Below are 21,268 nucleotides of genomic sequence, written 5' to 3'. Positions count from 1 at the left end.
GTCACAAAGGACCGCATATTGTATGATTCCATTTCTATGAAATACCCAGATTAGGGAAATCTATAGAGACTGAAAGTAGAGTGGTGGTTGCCTAGGAGAAGGAGGCTTGCAGGATTGGAAATGGGGGGTAATAGCTAAGGGGTGTGTTGTTTCTTTGGAGGCTAATGAAAATGTCCTGAAGTTGGTTCTGGCCGTAATCACATGACTCTGTGAATATACTAAAAGCCATTGAATTTAACTGTAATTACAGTTAAATACATGAATTCTATTGTAAATGAATTACATCTCAATAAAGCAGTTTTTTAAAAAAAAACAAACAAGAACCACTGCTTTAGAGATTGGTACTTTTTAGGTCAGTAGCGGGGGCTGCTTTACCTCAAAAGAACGGAACCTGCAATTAGAGTAATGGCGCACCAGCTGAGGGGGTGCCAGGGGCATTGCCAACTAATTAAACTAGTGAAGGTGTCCTGGAGCTTACTCAAGGTTGTGATATTAACATATCTTTTATTTTTACCAAAATGGGTCTCAATTTTTAGGATAACTGAATGAACATTAGCCAAGAATAAAAGTAGTCTTAAAAAGTCTACTTTTGAAAAACATGGGTGAAATGAAATATTTTCTCATGAATCTTGTTGACTATTACTCACATTCAATCAGTGATATTCCCCAAATTCTTACAGAACGGCCTGTCTTGGGGACTCCATCAGGCATCATCTTCTTGGTTCTCCCAGACCGTGCTAACGCCTCGGACTCTGAAGCCGAATGAAACTTTGAGTACAGATTAATGGATGTTAATGTTGGGGGCAGTTCCAAAGGTCTTTGGTCTTAGGCATTCCCTATTCCCTTGAACCCTTCTGCCCCCAAACATCGAACATATACCATATGACATTATTTAAGTTCAAATATGAAAATTGCTGTTGAAAGCTCTTTGTTTTATAACAAAAGTCTAATTGAATGCCTTTTTTCCACTAAAAGTTTCAGGAATTCTCACTATATGCATTGTGTGCACACAGTATAAAAGCTCACTAGGATTTTGGGTTTTAAGTGGTGTTTTCTAAGCAGTACTTCATGCATCCTTTGCCAACACCTCAGTGAAATGGCCACACACATGCGTGCGCAAAAGAAGCCACAGAGAAAGATGAAGATCGAACAACACTAAAAACTAAGACTGATGCACAACCTGCTGTGAGACGGGTGAGAGATCTTTGCTACCTGCGAGGGCAGGGAGAAAGAACCTTGTAACAATGTGTGGTCGGAGCATTAACTCCATTAATTCAGAGATTGAAAGAGTCAGTCAGTAGGGTTATCACTGAGAAAAACTGTAGGCATATTCAATATTTATATTTTAAGCAATAAAAAGATAAGAAGACTACTTAGTTAAATAATAATTACTATTGGAGTGAAGAAGTCCTTTACAATCAAATTAATGAGGGAAGAAATCAAAAGGGGATATTTGATACATTTGACATCATAGAAATCATAAATGTCTATATCAAAATGCCAGGCATGGAACATAAAGGCAGGGCCAAACTGTGAAAAGAGATCCCTCTCTGTACATATGTATTTATATCTATATATCTTGGTATCTATATCTATCTATCTATCTATCTATCTATCTGTACTATATAGATAGATATGATGAGAAAGGATTGAATTTTAAATATAAGAGCAATAAACTAATTTAAAAAAGTGGACAAGCACATGAACAGGCAGCTCACAAAAGAAGAAAGTCAAATGATGAACAAATATGTAGTCATAATGGTAACCTTGAAATCCCAGCAGGTTTGCTGTGTTTTTGAGGGGGGGTCCTATCACACTGACAACAATTGAGAGGAGTGATAATGGCCACTTAGTGTGTGAGGGGAGGAAGCGCACACTCATTTCTTGTTGTAAATGGGTACAACCTTTCTGAAGGGCAATTTGGCTGTACTTGTCAAAACCTTGAAAAAAGGCGTACCTTTGGGGGTGCCTAAATATTTACTGAGGATGTTCATCACGGTATTGTTTAACATCATGGGAAAATGTTCAAGTTAAAATGAAAAAGCAGGCCACAAGACAGTATGCATGGTATGGTCATTTTTCACTTGAAAAGGTGGTAACAATGATTATGCACACTTTTTAAAGGTCTTCTTGGTGCTATTTTGAGTTCCTAGATTTTCTAAGGTGAATATGAACTTCAGAGGGAAGTAAATGTTTATTTTAAGAAAAATCTCAGATACGACACGTTATATAATAGTGTGTATGTTCTAGCAGCATCAAAATGCTACGTGTTGTCAAGCAGAACAGCGTAGCTAGCACAGGTGTTTGTCTGAGTGTGGAGCTGGGCTGCAGGGCGCAGGCAGGACTGAGGGGTGGGCTGGCCTCTGGACCGAGGAGTGGACTGTGGGAGGTTATGTGCACTGCCAGAGAGAAGCCTCTTTTTGGCTGCCCTTTTTGCCTCCCCGGTTTACTTTATCTTGGAAGAACAGTTGGTATAGAAGAAGCTACGCATTAAATTCAACCTTGCATATCACCAGGATTTAATTAATTAACTAAAGAACCAGAGATAAGATTAAAGACCCTAAAATTTTACCCCTGTTCAAACGTGTTCCATGGTATAATTTTGCTGTAGTCCTATAAAAGGTGAATCTCAGTCTAATATTTAGACCCCAATATCATGGGGAGATATAAGTAAATAAGTGCATGTAAAATTGTTTTACTTCACAATTTTTCCAGAAACAAAGTTTTCCTTCATGGGTGCTTTGTTACATTGTTGACATTGAATGTTATACTCAATAATGAAAACATTAATGTGTTTTCTTTTTCAATTGAGTAGGAAGTTGATGTTATTCTGTGTTGTCAAGAAAGAATGAAGCTACATTTGGATAAGGCCATTGCCCAACTTGCGTAAGAGCTTTACCTCTCTCTACAATTTAGGATTTGTCACGAAACTATACTTTCATGCCTCCCATTCCCATTTCTCTTAGCTTCTTAGATAAGGATTTCTTATATATAGATACACGCAGGTGCACATATATGGGTTTTATTCAAAGGTTATGATGAGTACTTGCTTTAAATTTTTATTTAAAGAAATAATTTTGAGATGCTATAGCAAGGATTTCTGCCCTAACTGAGTATGGCTAAGATTTCTTTTAGCTCAGAAGACTTTTATTCTTTGATAAGAGATTGACTTGTATATGTTCAGCCTAACAACATACTTGGAAATGTAATGAATCATGGCTTGCTCCTATGGTTATTGTCCGTACCTCCTTAAAGACTCAGCTGCCCCTGATTTCTTGGTAGACTCTTCTGCTCCATCTTCCTTCGTGCTCTGATTACACCAGCACAGCATTCACTGTATCCCATTGCACTGTAATTGTAGTAGATAGTAGGCACTAATATTTATAGTGGGATTGGGGGGTGGAGAATAATAATCAAAGGAAGGTTTTAAGCAATGATAACAGCTGTCAGGACAGAAAAGGTATTGGCTGAGCCTGTTGCCTAACATGAATGGAAAGATCAATGTTCATTTGGTTGTGGCCATGGAAAGAAGTAGTGTCGAGTATGTTACACAAAGGAGACAATGATTCTGCTTATACTGATGTTGTCAAGGATAACGTGGGATACACCCAAAGGAAGAGGTGTTGGTACTGTTTGCTTATCTGCCTACCCTGCCCATCAGGATTGAGGCTGTGAAGGTCGGTGAGGTTTAGGTGGCTGAGATCTCTCTCGAGCTGTGATTGGAAGGGCTCCTTAATTCAGAAATCGGTGAGGACAGGTGAAAGATTAGTTGAGGATGCCTGACTGCCCGTGGTTTGGTCAACTGTACAGCTTACTTAAGCTATAAATACGAGGCAGTGCAGTTCCGATATTAATTTCCGGTTTCTGCTCCCTAGGAATTGCAGAAACAGTGGGGTTCAAAGAGTTGTTTCTGTTCTGTTTTCTTCTGGTCTAGTTCCTAATCCTTATTTTCTTTCATAATCTAAAAACTGCTGCCCATCTTCCATGTTCTCTGCTCTTCTTGGCCCAGATGGTTCCACCCACAGCCACATCTTCATATTGGTTCCCATTATAAATTGCCTCCTCACTGGCCCTAATGCAGGCCTTTGCAGGAAGTTCTGTCTCTGCGTCTTCACCTTTGTGAAATTTGTGTTAGCGATCTTGTAAGAGCTTGACTTTCCTTTAATACACAGTGGGCAAAATGCCTACCTTACTTCCTGGGATGGCTTCTCCAGGATTTGTGGGGGCCTGGATCCTTAAGGTGGCTGCTGGACTCGGTCCAGCAAAGGTTGTTGGGAGGAGGGTTTTCCAACTCCACTTGTCTCGGTGGGAACAATGAAGCGCTCAGTTTGGATCTCAGCTGAAAATGGCATCTCATTAGGCATCAACATGGCAGCCAAGATTTTTCCCATTTTTAGGCTATGAGACAGGTCTGTGGAGTGCTGCCTCAAGCACTTTCCTAAGGAGATTCTGAGGTGTCATCCCAGAGTTTCAGCTCAATAACCTGGGGCAAGATACCGAACACAGAAGTAGCAAGGGGACGCAGCTTCGCACCTCTCATCCTTTGCGCATGTGTACTGCTTTACAATTCACAAAATGCAGCTGCCTGGCTTGCTGTTGCCCTCGTTTCCACTTTACAAATTAGAAAAGTGAGCTCTGACAGGTCAAGTGCCTTACCCAAAGGCACGGGCTGAATTAAAGGGAGGCTGCGTCTGGAATTAGTCTATTCAATTCAATGCAGGCTTTACTGAGTGGCTTCTGTATGCAAAGACACTTTTGGGTGCGGGGAATATAGAAATGACTAAGATCATCCAGTTGTCCAGCTTTTTCAAATACTATCTATATGCTAACGCCTCCCAGATTTTTATTCTTATCCCAGGTCTTTCTCCTAAATTCCAAGAACCTACTTGGTACCTCCACTTGGAGGTTTAATGCACACTCAGGCTCAGTGTGTCAATTGAACTTCTCTCTTCTCCCAGCCTACTCACCCACAGCCTCGCCCACCTCAGTTGATGAAATTCTGCTGTTCCAGTTACTCACCTTCAGCTCTTTTTTCTCACTGATGTCCAGTCTCCCACAAGATTCGCTTGGTTCTGTCCTTAAAACATATCTGGAATCGGAGCACTTCTCGCCTCCTTCCACTGTGCCCCCTTGGTCCAGGCCATCTCTCACCCGGGGAACCGCACCAGTCTGCTAATGGGTCTCTCTGCGCCGTGCAGTCTGTTCTTAACACAGCACCAGAATGATCCTTTGAAATTGTAAGTTAATGGTCTCTCATTTCCCTCGGAGGAAAACCTGACTTCTTCCAATGTCCAATGGGGCCCTGCATGATCTGGTTCTCCCCCTGCAAGTCTTTGCTCAAACATCGCCTCCTTAAGGAGTCCTACTCTGACCGTCCTATTGAGAATCACCACTCACACTCCTGGCCCCCTTTTCCTGCATGGTTTTCTGCATTGTTCTGCTAACAAACCACATGACTTGCTTATTCATTGTGGGTGTTGCTTGTCTCTTCGTGGTAGGATGTGAGGTCCTTTGGGAACAGATGTTTGTTTTGTCCATCATGCATCCCAGGCTTGTAGAACAGTGCCTGGCACCTAGTAGGCGCTCAGTAAGCAGCTGCTCCATGAGTAAAGATGGGGTCACTTGTCGCCCACGCCTGCACCCCAGGCCTGTCTCTTTGGTAGTGAGCAGCAGGTCTCCTCTCTGCCTGACAGGGCAGGGCATGCCACGCACCTCAGAGCTCACTAAGGCCTCTTCCTTCCCAGGAGGGCGGCTGCTGGATCACACGGGTCGGGGGGCCACCAATTGCTGATCCTTTTCAAGAACTCTGTCTCCTGCCCTGGAGGTTAATTTTGACCCTTGGTCTCCATCTCCTGCCAAACTTCTCAGGCCTGGCATGACCACACTAGGTCACCTGCGGCTGGAGAGAGGCTGGCTGTAAATCCCTCATAACTTCTTGGGAAATTGCGCTCAAAGAATGGAGGAGAAAGGGGTTAGGATGTAGACGAGGAAAAGGAGGACGGAAAGGAAGGCACAGATGTGGGCAGATTATTTTAAAGCAGTGTCCTGTCTGGAACAGTTGTGTGTTAGGAGGATGAGCCCCTGTCCTGGGGCTCCAAACACCCAACTTCTGTTTTTCTACACCTTTCTCCCCAAGCCCCTCCCTACCCCATAGAAGGGGCAGTGTGGGCAGGGTTCTAAGTACTCACAGGTGTGGACATCTCCAGAGAAGTTTCTTTTTAATTGAGAAGGAGGACATTGTGTTAAGGAGGAGAGACCCTGAGAGCAGAAACGGGTGGGTCCAACAGAGGAGGGCAATTAGGTTTCCTCACCAAAATTGTTACCTAAACTTGAAGCTCCATTTCCCTACTCTGTGTTCTAGAGCTAACAGAGCTTCCCAGCATGAGCTGGAGAAAGACCTGAGTGACAAACAGGCGGCGTACCGAATCGATGATAAGTGCCACCATCTGCGAAACACGTCCGATGGCGTCAGCTACTTTCGTGGCGTGGAGAGGGTGGATGCAACGTAAGTCAGGCTCACACCGCTTCTATGATTTCGATGTCGTTTAATTCGTTCTCTCTTCTTTCAAGATGATGCGGCTTACAGGTTAAAATGGAAAACACAGGAAGATGTGGAAAGGTAAAAGGCACACCTGTTTTGAACAAGTCTGCAGGAAGCGTGTGTGTTCCGCAGTCAGCCCTTGACACCTGCATCCTGTATTCTTTTGCAAAAGAATATTTGGTGTTTAAATTTCTAACTATGAAAATAACATCTATTTGATGCAGAAAACCTAGAAAGCACAGATAAGCATGAAGAAAATAAAGTGTTGCCAGTGTATTAGATGCCCTCGACTCGATGGGCTACAAGCTGAAAAACAGCTTAATGTTTTTATTATGACTGCTTGTGAAACTTGCTCTGTCAATGGTTCCTTCACCAGGCCCCTGCATGAAATTTTGGGTTCATGGTCCTTTCCAGCTATTCCTTAAAAAAAAAAATCAACTTGACTGAGGTGAAATTTACCCACAATAAAATGCATTTGGTGTAAGTGTACATCTTGATGAGTTTTGACAAATTTCTCTTCCTATGTAACCACGATCACAGTTGAGATAAAGAATATTTTTGCCACCCAAAAAAGTTCCCTTTTGTTCTTTCCACACTCATGCCCCCTCCCCCTTGTAAAGTGACCCCCAAATGGATTCCCTCCTGTGAGGCTAGTCACCCCCGAAGCAGTCCCCCTCTTAGCTCTCCAGCAGCAGCATGTACGAACTTTGACTTTTAATTTCTTCAGGTGTGAATCAGATTATGTCCTAAATGGTCCGCATAAAATTCTTCTTACTTGCTTGAGGTGAGCAGGAAGCATCTTCCTCCTCTCCTTCTGGAGCGGGGATGGGCTGGGATCGAACCCCACACTCTGACCAGTTAACCCTCCATGAAGGGCCTGCTCTATTTCTGGCGTGAAGTCTAGCCATCTTAGAGACTATCAGGGTAAGGAGCATATAGGGTGTTATTTTGGGTCATGGAGGCCTGAGTGAAAAATTCTAGCCCACAGTAAGAGTCTTGTTTGATATCCTATTACATCACAAACAAACAAATGTCACCCTACCACTCAGAGACACCCAATGATAACAATTTACCCTTAGACCCTCCAATATCCTTTCATGCATGTAGACATAGACGAATATTTTTAAATAATGGTATCACACACATACATTTTTGTATAGCCTGTTTAATTTTTTACTTCATGATATATCAAAAACCTTGTGACCATATTCTTCTACAACAAGAGTTTACATACATGGATTACTTTCGTAAATGTACCATAATTGACTCAACTTTTTCTTTAGTTTTGGACATTTAGGTTCTTGGCGTAAACCATTAGTACTTCTTGGATTACTCCTGGTTGAGTGTTTTTTCATTTAAAGACTGGCATAAATATTGCTGAAGATGACTGTCTCGTGTATACATCTTTGGGTGCATTATTTCCTTAGGAGAAATTTCTGTCACACTCGCTTCAGCAGCACCTGTGCTAACACTGGAAGTATGCAGAGAAGAGTAGCATGGTTCCTGCACGAGGGTGATGCGCAAATTCAGGAAGCTCTCCGTACTTTTAGTCCCAGCGATGTAATGTACAGCCTGGCGACTATAGTTAACCATACTGTATGGTATATTTGAAAGTTGCTAAGAAAGTAGATTTTAGAAGTTCTCATCTCAAGAAAAAAAATTTGTAACTATGTGTGGTGATGGTGATCACTTTGCAATGTATACATATATTAAATCATTATGTTGTACACCTACCTAAAACGAATGCAATGTTATATGTCAATTATATCTCAATTAAAACATTTTTCTAGGAGTGGAATCTCTGGGTGATGCACCTTTGAAAGACTCTTGGTTTAACCTCCAGCGTGTTTGTGCCAAGTCAACATTCCTATCTGCAGGATATGAGGGAATCTTCTTCTAAACATGCTCACCAGCAAACTGTCATTCTCTTCACTCTTTGCTATTCTGATAAAGGACTATTTGTGTGTCATTGTTTTCATTAGTACTTCTTGGATTACTCCTGGTTGAGTGTTTTTTCATATGCTCATTGGGCCAGTGTGACACCTTTCTAATAAACCGACATACCCATACCCTTCATCAATCCTTTTTTCCCTCCAAATTGGCAGAAGAGTTAGTTTATGCTTTGGACTTACAGAGAATAAGCAGTAAAATAAGGAGCAATTAAGAAAAATTTAAAATCAGTTTTCCTCTGAGGTTTGCATTTTATGCAATAAAACCAGGATCCAGTGATTTGGGTTTTCTCTTTCACAAGATGATTGATTGCCTACAGACTATCTAGGCTGGTTCATCATTGTCACCATTGTATGGTTCTACTTCCTTTTTTCAGGATCTCAGTGCCCGAGTCCTGGGCCAAATTTACAGATGACAATATTCTGCGCTCCCAGAGTGAAGGAGCTGCCTCTGCCAAACTCAGAGAGGACATTCAAAACCTCTTAGTTGTGACTGCCAACGAGATGTGGAACCAGTTCAACAAAGTGAACTTGTCTTTCACCAATCGCATTGCTGAGACTGCAGATGCTAAAAATAAGATTCAGGTTCACTTAGCAAAGGTAAATCAAGCATGGGTGGTACCCCTTAGCTGAAGCGGGTAGGTGGAGCAGAGGCTCGGGGACCACAAATCTCTCACCACTCCCAGAGACGCCTTTTGGCACACGACCTTTTGGCCATGCAGACTGAGAAAAATGAAACACAGTACAAAGCACACCATTTATTTTAGCCAGGTAGCCAGGTGTCAAAATGAAACTGGAATCCACTGAGTTTTTGGAACACAAAGAACACACTATGTAAAGAAAGGTTCTTAGTATTTAATAGAAACAAAAATATTATTATTAAAGTTTAATGAATCACGTATGTAACTAGGAAGTGAATTTATTATTAGAACATATGGTAGAAATGTTTTCTGTTAAATTATTTCAGGCCCTTTTTTCTGGAATACAAAACCAAATACAGGAAGCTATTAGGTGGTTCAAAGTGTTTCTGATATTAAACTTTTAAACTTTTTAAAGTGCTTTAATTATGAGTTTTACAATGATTTAAGCAGAATTCATATATTTCAAGATAAACTAGGAGCTCTTCTTTCATTTAGTATCAGTCTTGGAGCTCTATTATTTCTATGGATTATGCTGCATATAATTTATCGTCTCTTTTAAGAACCTTACACTGTTGGCCATGTCACTCTCAGGTGATGTTATCCAGTCAAGGGCACCATGTTTTCCCAGGCTGCAGCAATTAACCTTTCCTTCTCATGGTATCTTTTGAGCAACAAATATTTATGAGCCAGACAGTGTCCTACATAGTGTGACAAGCAGAAAGAAGTATAGAATGTAGTTTTTGTTCCCAGGAAGCTTATACTTGTGGAGAAGAGATGCATACATATGAAAAGCTCATGAGCAATTGGTAACAATAGAAAAATTACAAATCGTGGTTGCCAAATGACAAATACAGGAAGTGTTTATGGGTTTTGGGAGACGATGTGAACATTCCAGGTGGGACAACATCTTGAACAAAGCCTTGCGAGCTAGACAATCAGAGGTTGAGTTGAGGTCTGTAAAGAGACCAGTTTGGCGGGGATGCTGTGTGTCCTAGAGAGAAGCTTGCAAAGGTAGCTGGAGCCAGACTGTAGAAGATATTGATGGGAAGGTATCCACTGGGCAGTCAGAAGTCGTTCTAAAGGCCTTTTAGGAGACTGATGTGATGGAGTCCCTTTGTTCAACAAATTTTTCTTTACTACTGTATAAGTTTGCAAGGGCTGCTATAACAAAGCACTACAGACCAGGGGCTTAAGCAGCAGAAACTTATTGTCTCACAGTTCTGGAAGCTAGAAGCCTGAGATCCAAGTGTTGCAGGGTTGTTTCTTCCTGAGGCCTCTCTCCTTGGCTTACAGATGACTGTCTTCTCCCTGTGTCCTCACATGGTCTTCCCTCTGTTTGTGTCTGTGTCCTGATCTCCTCTTCTCATAAGGACAGCAGTCATATTGGATTAGGACCTACCCTAATGACCTCATTTTAACTTAATTCCTTCTTTATAGGCACTGTCTCCAAATACAGCCACATTCTGAGGTATTAGAGGTTAGGATTCAACAGATGAATGGGAGGAGTACAGAGGAAAGGATAGAATTCAGCCCATAATAGCTACATTTAAGGTACAGTGCTAGGCACTTGGCGTTATTCACATGAATGACACTTGGACCCTGCCATCTTGTATCTTAGAGGAGACAAGACATGTACCTACAAAATGATATGTTCCATCAGAAAGAACCTCTTGGAGCTACAGATAAAATGTTCAGTTTGTTTAGCAGAAGGAGCAGTTATTTCCAATGGTGAGAGAGAGAGCAGGGGGCCCCTGAGGGTGGCCTTGGTGATAGGAACAGTGTGATGATTTTCAGTGGGTGGTTGAAAGCTTGGGAGAGAGGTCAAAGCTTGAGTGACAGATTTAAGAGTTCCTGGTTTACACAAGCACTGAATCCGTGTGATTACATGAGAGCTCTGCAGGGGAGAAAGGATGTCGCAGAGAAGTGGTCCGAGAACAAAACTTTGCACTGGAAGTGATGAGGAGTAGTTAGAGAGAAAGGCGAGGGGTTAGGAGAGTGGTTGGCCAGAGAAACTAAGCAGAGAAAGTAAGGCGAGGGTTTCAAGGAGAGGGATGTCGGGGAGAGGTCTCATCGTTGGCTTTGAGAGCGCAGTTTCATGAGGGCAGCTAGGGCCAGAGACGGAATACAGGGGCCACTGTGAGATTAGGTGGGCGGGCAGTGGAGGGAGTGAGCAAGGCCACTGTTGAATACATTTGGCCGTGAATGTGAGGAGAGGGTGGGAGGGCGCCAGCTGGAGAGCACCCCGTTGGGATGGGATGGGAGAGTGGCGGTAAAGACAGGAGTTTTTAGAAGAGTTTGGGCCATAATTGGGTGTGTCTCCAGGCCACAGGAAAGGGGCTGGGGAAGAGGGAGAGCAATGGGGGGTCCTGCAGAGAAATGGGAGTCCAGAGGTCAAGGTGCAGGAGAAGGAAGGGTTTTCAGGGGATGGCAGGGGGCCTCAGTTTACAGAGGAGGAACCAGCGAGGGATCCAGGTTTATGCAATTTGGGGGACCCCCCTGTAAGAAATAAGCGTGTGAAATCAGTCCTACAAGCCTGCCAGTGCTCCTTCCTTGCATGTGAGATACCCTGATGCTTGAACTGATTAGCTTCAAGGCAAATCCTCCACTAGCAGAAAAACAGCTCTGCGAGATTAATAAGGAGAGACAGTGGGAAGATAAAGAGGCAGGGCAGACTGATGTGAGGAGGGAAGTTAGGGCCACTCAAACCTCATGGCCTCGCTTTTCTCAGAGTTACACACAAATGTGTAGGGGTAAATACTTAACCACAGGTGATCTGGGGCGGGGGCGGTGAGTGCTCTGATTTGTAGCATTTGCCCATTTCTGGGGTGTAAATACTCCCACCCTGGCTGATTTCAGCTGGAGTTGAGAAGAGATGCACACAGTCAGCTCTCCAGGGCAGCAGCACATGGCAGATTCCCAGGCTGGGCTGGGAAGGAGCAAGGCTCGGAGAATCACCTCCCCATCCGAGAGGCTGAGGCGGGTGCCAGGCGCCAAAGGGACAGGCAAGAGGCGGGAAGCAGGCTGTTGAGGGCACAATGCCAAAGCCTCGGGCATTTGCTTCTGTTCATACAGATTCTGCAGGAGATTTTCCAGACTGAAATGACCATAGAATCCATCAAGAAGGCCATCAAGGACAAGTCTGCCTTCCTGAAGGTGGCTCAGACCAGACTGGACGAGCGGACGAGGAGACCTAATGTAGAGCTCTGCCGAGACATGGCTCAGTTACGGTGAGGAGGCGGGAGTGCGCCCTTTGCAGGAGGGGCCGGCTCCGGGCTCGGGACAACCCACCAGCCCCACTGAGGCTCTGAGCTCTTCATAAAAAGGCACTTTCTGCCAACACACCGGTAATATGGAGGAGCATGGTAATGCTCATCGCGTAGGTGCGTTGTGGGGCTAGTGGTTAATGGGCGTGGAGTTTCAGTTGGGGATGGTAACCACTCTTGAGACGGATGGTGTGATTGCGCAACATCGTGAGTGTACTGAATGCTGTGAACTGTACACTTAAAAATAGTTGAGATGGTAAATTTTGTGTTATGTATATTTTACCACGATTTTTTAAAAAAGGAAATGATATCAGCAAGTGTTAATAAACATTAAGCCTCATTGAGTGGGGCCAAGGTGGCCTTTGGGTTCCTCAGCACTTCCCTGGAGTCTTTGCAGTTTCCAGAGTACCCCTCTTACAGGCAGTAGAGCGCGCTGGCTTGCTGTGTATTTCTCAGGGCCGGGGGTGCACATCAGAAAAGGGACTTGTGGTACTGATTCCACTGATCCCGGTCTATTTGCTCTCACCCATTTGTTCTATTGGCCTCTTTGGGCAGTTAATATCTGCTCTCTCGTCAAGACCATCTTCGTGATCCCCTAAAACCCATGCTGATCTCATTTAGGCTCATTTCAGTTTGCTCTGTGCTCAGTGGAAATTGAAAACAGCTGGTCTTCATCAAGCACATCGCCCACATATACATGGCAGGAGGAATCCGCTGCCACAGTTTATCTACTAAACACTGGGTGTATTTTATTATTATTATTTAACTTTGAAGATTCCTTTTAGGATGAGCTTGTAAGGAACTGGCCAAGATTCCACCCCCCACCCGCTCTGGCTTCGTTTCCAATTTCCCGATACCTGCCTCTGCCTTTCTGGATTTCATCACTGCTGTTCTTAGTCATGAAACGCTCTGCGCAGAAGGAAATTAAATTTATGGAAACTGGAGGAACAAAGGGCAGCACTGGAACTCCAAAGTCCTTTCTGGTGCAGTGGGGATGCCACGAGCCTTGTCTTCTCCCTGTCCTGTGATAGAATTCCCTTGTCATCATGAAGGATTTATCTGAGGGATAGACTGACTTCCAGCTCCACCGGAAAAGCCAGTGGTGGGTCGAGGCTGAGGATTTCCCGGAGGGAAAGAAAGGGTGATCTTTGTGAGGCCAAAAGTAATGAAAATGATAGTGATGGTGCTAATAATAATAATAGCTGCTCCCATTTACCGATCTTACTCTGTGCTGGGCACTGTCCTGAGCACTTCATACTACCTCATTCATTATCTGCATTTTACAAATGAGGAAACGGAGGCAGCAGTGGAGTGAGTGGCCTGGCCCAGCTGGCACCCGGAGGCGGGAAGGAGAGCCGCAGTTTGAACCCTTGCCTGTCCCACTGCAGAGCTCTATCCATCACACCCACTGTTTGCTTCAGCTTCTCCTGTCTTCCACGTTGTGCTTTCTCCATCCCCCTGTCAGGTACCTGATCTCACCTGACCTTCTCAATGCCCATGTGGGATGCGTTAGCAAGGCAGGTGCTGCATCTTCATCTCTCTCTCAGAGGACAAACTGAGGGTCACAGAGGAGATGTTACTGCAAAACACCCTACAAGTATAGCATGCTTCTTGTCTGTGTTGGATGCTAAGAAGCATGCTTTAGAATAGAATTTATGCAAATACCCTTCATCTCTGTTCTTAGCTGCATTTCTCCTGGTAGAGGCCATTGGCAGCTAGGAGTTCACCCGAGCTACATGTTGCTCAAAATGGGTTCCATAGAAACCCTACTCATATACAGTCCATAATTTGGGATAAGCTGCTCTCTGCCCCAGAGGCTAGGTGGGCCCCCAGACAACCCGTCTGCAGTGTCTCTTTGCTGCACAAGAGCCTGGTAGTGAGAGCACGCCCATTTGGCCAGTTAGGATTAGGTCACGAATCGTGGCTTTATTCAAATATTATTAGGAGAAGCCGAGCTGAAGTTTCATTCTCTGAAAATTTCTGCAGAGTCATCGAAAGTAGAGATGGGGATAAATAAATTGTTCAGACTGCCATTAGACAAACACAGGGTTGCTTTTTAGAAGGGTTTTGAGTAGTGGTCTAATTTGACTTTGGAGTTCTCAAACAATGAGGCATTCACGGCTGCTTCTGAGAAGCTGAATGGTTTTTACTCTTCTCTCCCCCTTCACAGCTCAATAGAATTGGCTTTTCCTTTGCTTCCTGTTCACTCTGTGGTATGTCTATTTCCTCTGCTCCTTTAATTGACTTTAGGACAAAACCTGCTTTTGTTTCTGTAAAGATTTCTTGCTAAAATATCATTGCCAAAAATACGGTCCCGGAGTAACAACAGCGGAATGTAGGATTATTGCTGGGGGAGGGGATTATGTTCCTTCTTAACTGATCATTCTGAAAGCAACCCTGTGGCTATCGAGATTAAGAAAAAATTAAAGACCATAAACTCAGGGGCGTGAGGACTAAGAAAAATTGCTGTTTTCGTTTCAAGACTTTTATTTTCATTTAACATTTTCTAAACGGGTTCTTTGAAAAGTAATTCTAAACATTCTTGGCATCGTTGGTGGCAGGCCAGCCCAGGCTCTGCTGTACTTAAATAAGCTGGATACGTTTTTTAAAAACTACGGTAGCCTTATTTGTATTTGCATGCAAAATGTTTTTCAGTTCTGTAATTCCCCAAAAATGAATGGTTTCAGCAGAACAGCTCTCTGTGATCTGCCAAGAACAAGGAAGCCGAGAGTGAAATGCGGCCTTGAAAGATGATGAAAAATGTATTTCTAATGGCGAAAGTTGAGAGAAGTGTACGTCTCCTGGCTGTGTTCACACGGCAGCAGAAAAACAACTGGACATTAACCGCCTGTATTCTGTGTGTCTTGAATTCCCTTTTTTAGTTAAACATCGATATTCTAACACCTATGTATTTTCAAAAGTTCCCTCAGAGATCAATTTCCCACTAGACTAGTATTTGGCTGCAAGGAGTAAAGCCTCATCTGTCATCCTGCTCCATCTCCTACCTTGGGGTTCAGGGTTCCTTTTGAAGCCAGTGGACGCGGCCCAGGGAGGGCGGGAGACGAGAGGCAGGCCCCGCTCGGCTATAAACAAACCGCTGTCGTAAATCCCAACGCCAGCCAACGGCAGCAGCCTCTCCGAAGGTCTGTTTCTTTGCTCGTGATATTTTATACCCTGGGATCTTCAAAAGAGACTTTCTTTTTAATCCAACTTGATCTGAACAACAACAAAAATATGCTTTTAGATCAGATCTCAGATTTTGTGTTTACCAAGCCGATACCAAAAGAAACTTTGGCAGTAAAGTTTCAATGCCTTCCCTCCTCAATGAAAGTAAGAAAACAGTACAGGTTCTAAGATGAAAGGAGATGGTCTGGATATGTTTTCATGGCTTGTTGTTGTTTCTTCTTCTTTTTTATTTTTTGTGAGGAAGATTGGCCCTGAGCTAACATCTGTGCCAATCTTCCTCTATTTTGTATATGGGATGCTGCCACAGCATGGCTTGATGAGCAGTGCTAGGTTTGTGCCTGGGATCCAAACCTGTGAACCCTGGGCCGCCAAAGTGGAGTATGTGAACTTAACCACTATCACCAGGCTGGTCCCTTGTTGTTGCTTCTGTGAGCCTTTTTGGGGGCCCTTTGGGGTGCCCTCCCCTTCTCGGGCTGGCTGCAGGTGACTAGGAAGCCAAGCCTCCAGTCTCCCTCCAGTCTATGCTTCCTCTACATCAGCTGGGCTCTGGTTCCTGTTCTTGGAAGCCCCTGTGGACTTGGACCTCTGGGCAGCTCCCTGCCTCCCATGGCCACCTCCTTCACCTACGACGTGGAAGTTTGGTCTCGAGCAACAAGTAGTTTTTGCATGTCTGTCAACTATAGGAGGGGCTGTGGATGCAGCCGAGAGCAAGGCTGGCTCAGGTGGATGGTGCTTTTGCGAAGTTGATGGCCTGCAGGGCACATGTAGTCAACAGGCAATGACAAACACCCTGATGGCTGCAGAAGGGTTGGTGTTCTTGAAACACATGACATCGGGCAGCGGTTAAGGGAGGAACTTCTCAAAGAAGTGTCTGTCCGCCTGGGCTTTGAAGATGGCATGAGTTAGCAGGATGAAGAGCCCAGTAAGGGCCTTCTGGTTGAAGGGGTGGGAAGGGTAAAGGCCCTGAGGTGAGACACAGAGCAAGCGCATTGGAGAACACACCTGCAGAGCAGGAGGGAAGGCTGCAGCGGGCGTGATGAGGCTCTGTGGGAGATAGGAATAACAGGATTTTACGATCGATCGAAGGGTGTGGGGGCAGGAAGAAGAGAGCGGAGTCAAGATGATCAGAAGGTTTTTGGTTTCAGCATCTGCAAGGATGACATCACCATTGCTTTGAGATGGGACCTGCAGGCGGCCTGGGGTGCCAGTGATGCATCTGCTCTGTACCCCACTTGAGCCTGTGTCAGCCACAGACTAGCATATTCCCCAGTGAGCGTGTCCCCAAAAAGTGAGCATGGCGGAGCGGTCGGAGGGAGCTCCCAGACCATCATCAGCTGATTGCTCTGCTGTCCCACGAGGTGTGATGTTCGCCCCGTTGTGGGGTTGGTCTCTAAAGGTCAAAGAGAGTTCAAGTCCCTCTAAACTCTGCTTCCTTTTTGAAAAGTATTTGTGTTCTTTCTGGCTTTAAGCGTAATATCTGTTTCTGATAGAAAACATCAGAAAATGAAATAAAAAATAAAACCCATCCTCAATTCTTCGTGCCATTGAGGGATAACCAATGTTAGCATTTTGTTGTATTTGCCACCAGGTACATTTACAAAATTGTCATCATGCTGTATATAGGATTTTAAATCCTGACTTTTTCAACCAACACTGTATTGTGAGTTTTTTTCCCTATGGGAAATACAAATTCTTTTCTAAAAAGCATTGCTTGCGTGGCATTCCATCACCTGGCTATGGCATCCATCCCCATTAGGCGTTACTGTTGTTTCCTCTTGTTCTCTCACAAATTACTCAATATAAATAACACTTTATACTTTTATATCAAACTTTTCACCTTGCTTATTTTTTTCCTAAAAGTTTGTTAAATTTCACAAGTAAGATAGGGATACATTCTGATTTTGAAGTGAATTCAAGTAATACAGATCTACATGGAGTACAAAATGCCAGTCCCCTTTCCTGCCCTCTCCTCCCCGCCCCCAACCCAAACAACAGCTGCTAATTTGGTGCATCTCCGTAAAAACAGTAACTATTTGTCCCTTAGGAAAACGAGAGTATGGAGGGTTTTGAGTAGAAAAATTATTGCTTTGGTGCCATCTTAGTATTCCCTGAGAGCCCACTTTGTGCTGGCACTATACTGACCCCTGTGGTAGGGTCGCCAGCTTTTGCAAGTTGAAACATTGGATGGACAGTTAAATTTGCATTTCAGATAAATAATGAATAATTGTTTAGTATAAGTATATCCCAAATATTGCATGGAACACTTACATTAAAAATACTTACGCTAAGTAAAATATTTATACTGAACATTATTCAGCCTTAAAAAGGAAGGGAATGCTGACACATGCTACCACATAGATGAACCTTGAGGGCATTATACTGAGTGCAATAAGCCAGACACAAAAGGACAAATACTGCATGATTCCACTTACATGAGACACTTAGAGTCGTCAAATTCATAAAGACAGAAAGTAGAAGGTGGGGGGCCAGGGGCTGCGGGAAGGGGGGCTTGTTTAATGGGGACAGTGTCAGTTTTGCAAGATGAAAAGAGTTCTGTGGATGGTGGAGATGGTGCACAACAATGCGAATGCAGGTGATGTCACTGAACTGGACCCTTAAAAATGGTTAAGATGGTGAATTCTGTGTTGTTGTGTATATTTTACCACAATTTTAAAAAGCACTTGTACTAAAAAAATTACACATTTATCAGAAATTCAAATTTAACTGGGCATCCTGTGTGTTATCTGGCAAGCCTGCACTTGGGGATTATAAACAGAAATGAGATGGTCTTCCCCAAAGGGGTCCGGGAGCTGAAGTCAACTTCCCGGGTCTCTGCTTCTGCCCTTTCCTCACAGAGAGCTGAGGGCGTGGAGGCAGGAAATGGGACCCAGTTCCTTATTACGGCCCCTGAGGCTCCTTATTTCCTTCTTAGCTTCCTGGATAAGTGTGCGAGGCATATAAACCTATGTGGGCGGTGTGCCCATAGGGAGGGCAGTTGATCAGTGCCCTGGGCTCAGTGTCTTTGTCTGTCAAACAAGGAAGCTGGGCTTGATGACCTCACATTTGTTTTCCAGTTGACAAGTTCTGTGAAGCTATAAAATTGCCTTGGTATAATGACTGTAACACGGTCTGGATATTTTTCTAGGCTCACGAAACCCTTTTCTCTCTCTAGGGACAGCCCCATCCCTATTTGTTCACTGTCACTGTTCTCTTTATATTACCGTATACTTTAATTCATTTCATGCACCTCCAGTCCGCTGATAAATGAACCCCCAAATAAAGAAAACCTTAACTTTGAATCACTGGTTAAAATTTGATGAATTTGGAGTTGAGTTTTCAACCAACTGGAGGCAGGCAGGAAAGCAGCATAGTAATTAAAAGCAGCTGATGGGTAGTTCCATGCAAAACTGTAAGGAGAGTTACCTAAACTCCTTGTACCTCAGTTTCCTCATCTGTAAAATGGGGATAATCATCGTCTCTACTTCATGGGGTTGTTATGAGGATTAAATTGTCTGATCATGTAAAGTGCTTAGGATGGCACAAGTACTAGTATGGCACCATGCACAAGTATTACTTCCTTTGCAACTTTGCAATATGAAGTAGTTTGACGGTCTTGTGACGTGCATGCTGCTGGGGGCTCCAGGTGCGCCCAGCGCAGCGGCCACACCTCCAATAGGAATTCAGTGACCACGCCCGCCCTCATTCAGCCAATAGCCTCGGGAGTGTGACCTCTGCTAAAGTAACCGGTGCTTCTTCCCTCACGCAGCCTTGTTAACGAGGTGTACGAGGTGGACGACACCATCCAGACCCTGCAGCAGCGCCTGAGGGACGCGGAGGACACCCTGCAGTCGCTGGTCCACACCAAAGCCACCCTGGAGCATGAGCTGGCCGTCAAAGCGAATTCCCTGTACATCGACCAGGAAAAATGCATGAGCATGCGCAAGAGCTTCCCCAACACCCTCCGGCTGGTGGGCTTCTGTTAGGGGCCCCGCCAGGAGCGGTGTTGTTACTCCTCCGGAAAGGCCGAGCCGGAGCCCTGAGTGCTGATATAGCCACTATTAAAGGACTGTGTTGATAGAAATGTCCCGATCTCCTGTCTTGGAAAGCCTTTTGTTTGTGTCCAAGCCTTAATTCTCTACTATTTGCTAGGCTTCTAGGCTACTGGAAGAATTAAAGAAATATAATCAATCTAATAGGGAAGGTGAAAAAGATTGTTTGCTTTATGCTCTGTGTAGCGTGATTGGGCTGGACAGGAGAAACTGATCTCTGAGGCGGTGGGGCAGGAGTCACAGCAGGGTGTGCTTTGAGCTCTGCCTCAAAAGAAGCACAGAGAAGGAGAGAGGCCTCTGGTTCTGTGGCAGTTGGTGTGGTGTGAGCAAAAAGACAGGTGGACAAGTATAGAGCACACTTGGAACAGTGGTAAGTAGACCAGCTTGACCGTGACTCCTAGGGGGGACTAGGAAGAAGTACAGTGAGTGAGATGCCTGGAGAATGGAGGGCCTTCAGCTCCAGGAGTGGGAGTCGGGGGAGCTGGTGGGCATCTCTGAGCAAGGACATGGGCTTATGGAAGCAATGGCTGAGCAATGAAAACTTGAATTGGACAGAGGGCGGTGGAAACAAAGAAAGGGGAAGTGCAAAACATAGAACAAGCCAGCAGGACTGGTAACTCCTCACCTGTGGGCGGAGTGCCGAGGGGTTCCCGCGAGTGGAGGCGCTGACCCCAGATGGGCTGAGAAATGGGACATTGCCTAAATTCTAGGAGGGCCTAGGGTATCTCAGGGGTTATTTTTTTTTTTAATAACTTTTTCTTTATTACAAACAAAAAATATTTGCATGACACATAGTTTGGAAAATAGAGAAAATACACACATACAACTCATGGAAAGCACACATTACCATAACGCCCAGAAATAATCGCTGAGGTCTGTCAACATTTTACTGTGTATGCTTTCAATCCTTTTGCCGTGACTGTATGCGTGTATGTCTATTTATATAAATAGGTAATATGTAATGTTTATATTTATTTACCAATATTTAATGTGTTTATATTTGAATGCGTCATTAATATATTTGTGACCACACTGCTGGTTTGTAATCTCCCTTGTTCAAGTATTACAAATGGATTTCCATGTCATCAACTTTTTATCCACAACGCCCTTTTTTAAAACCTTCCCTTTCTATCTCTAAAAACAGTAAATATTGCTTGTGGAAATTTCAGAAAATCCAGACAGACAAAAGAAGAAAATAAAAATCTTCCATATTTCTAGACTAACCAGATATTTTGCTATATGTAGATTTTATTTCTCTATTTATGTATTTTCCTTTCAAAAGTAGAATTATTCTGAAAAAGTAGCCAGCACTCATAAAGCACTTACTATGTGTCAGATACCATTCTCAGTGCCTTGATCACCTCAACTCATTTATACTTTTTCCATTTGATAGTACGCACACTTTCCATGTCATTAAACATCTTTTCACAACTTCATTTTTTTTAAGGCTTTTTTGATGAGGCAGATTGGCCCTGAGCTAACATCTGTTGCCAATCTGCCTCTTTTTTTTTTTTTCTCCCCAAAGCCCTAGTATATAGTTGTATATTCCAGTTGTAGGTCATTCTGGTTCTTCTATGTGGGACGCCACCACAGCATGGCTTGATGAGCGGTGTGAAGGTCAATGCCCAGGATCCAAACC

General features: G+C 44.0%; 1 protein-coding gene and 1 non-coding gene across 6 annotated transcripts in view; both read left to right on the top strand.

The window, feature by feature from the left end:
- Window positions 1-21,060, top strand: part of TEKT3 (tektin 3) — a 43,902-nt gene extending 22,842 nt beyond the window's left edge. For 4 of the 5 annotated variants that reach the window (XM_005597799.4, XM_070226589.1, XM_005597798.4 and 1 more), the window contains 5 exons: window positions 2,816-2,886; window positions 6,362-6,505; window positions 8,868-9,090; window positions 12,204-12,358; window positions 19,347-21,058. In XM_005597799.4, the coding sequence (XP_005597856.3) occupies window positions 2,816-2,886; window positions 6,362-6,505; window positions 8,868-9,090; window positions 12,204-12,358; window positions 19,347-19,563 (810 nt within the window). In that variant the 3' untranslated portion in view covers window positions 19,564-21,058. Of the gene's footprint in view, window positions 1-2,815; window positions 2,887-6,361; window positions 6,506-8,867; window positions 9,091-12,203; window positions 12,359-19,346 lie in introns of all 5 variants that reach the window. The other variant, XM_001918384.5, reaches the window with a different exon arrangement.
- On the top strand, window positions 7,987-8,089 carry LOC111775829 (U6 spliceosomal RNA). Its single transcript, XR_002811808.1, has one exon. It is a non-coding gene; the product is annotated as a U6 spliceosomal RNA (small nuclear RNA).
- Window positions 21,061-21,268: the final 208 nt, after the last annotated feature.

The sequence above is a fragment of the Equus caballus genome, chromosome 11 (assembly GCF_041296265.1).
Source record: "Equus caballus isolate H_3958 breed thoroughbred chromosome 11, TB-T2T, whole genome shotgun sequence".
Taxonomy (NCBI): domain Eukaryota; kingdom Metazoa; phylum Chordata; class Mammalia; order Perissodactyla; family Equidae; genus Equus; species Equus caballus.
The sequence above is the reverse complement of the archived record's forward strand: the minus strand, read 5'-3'. Positions and strand labels throughout refer to the sequence as shown.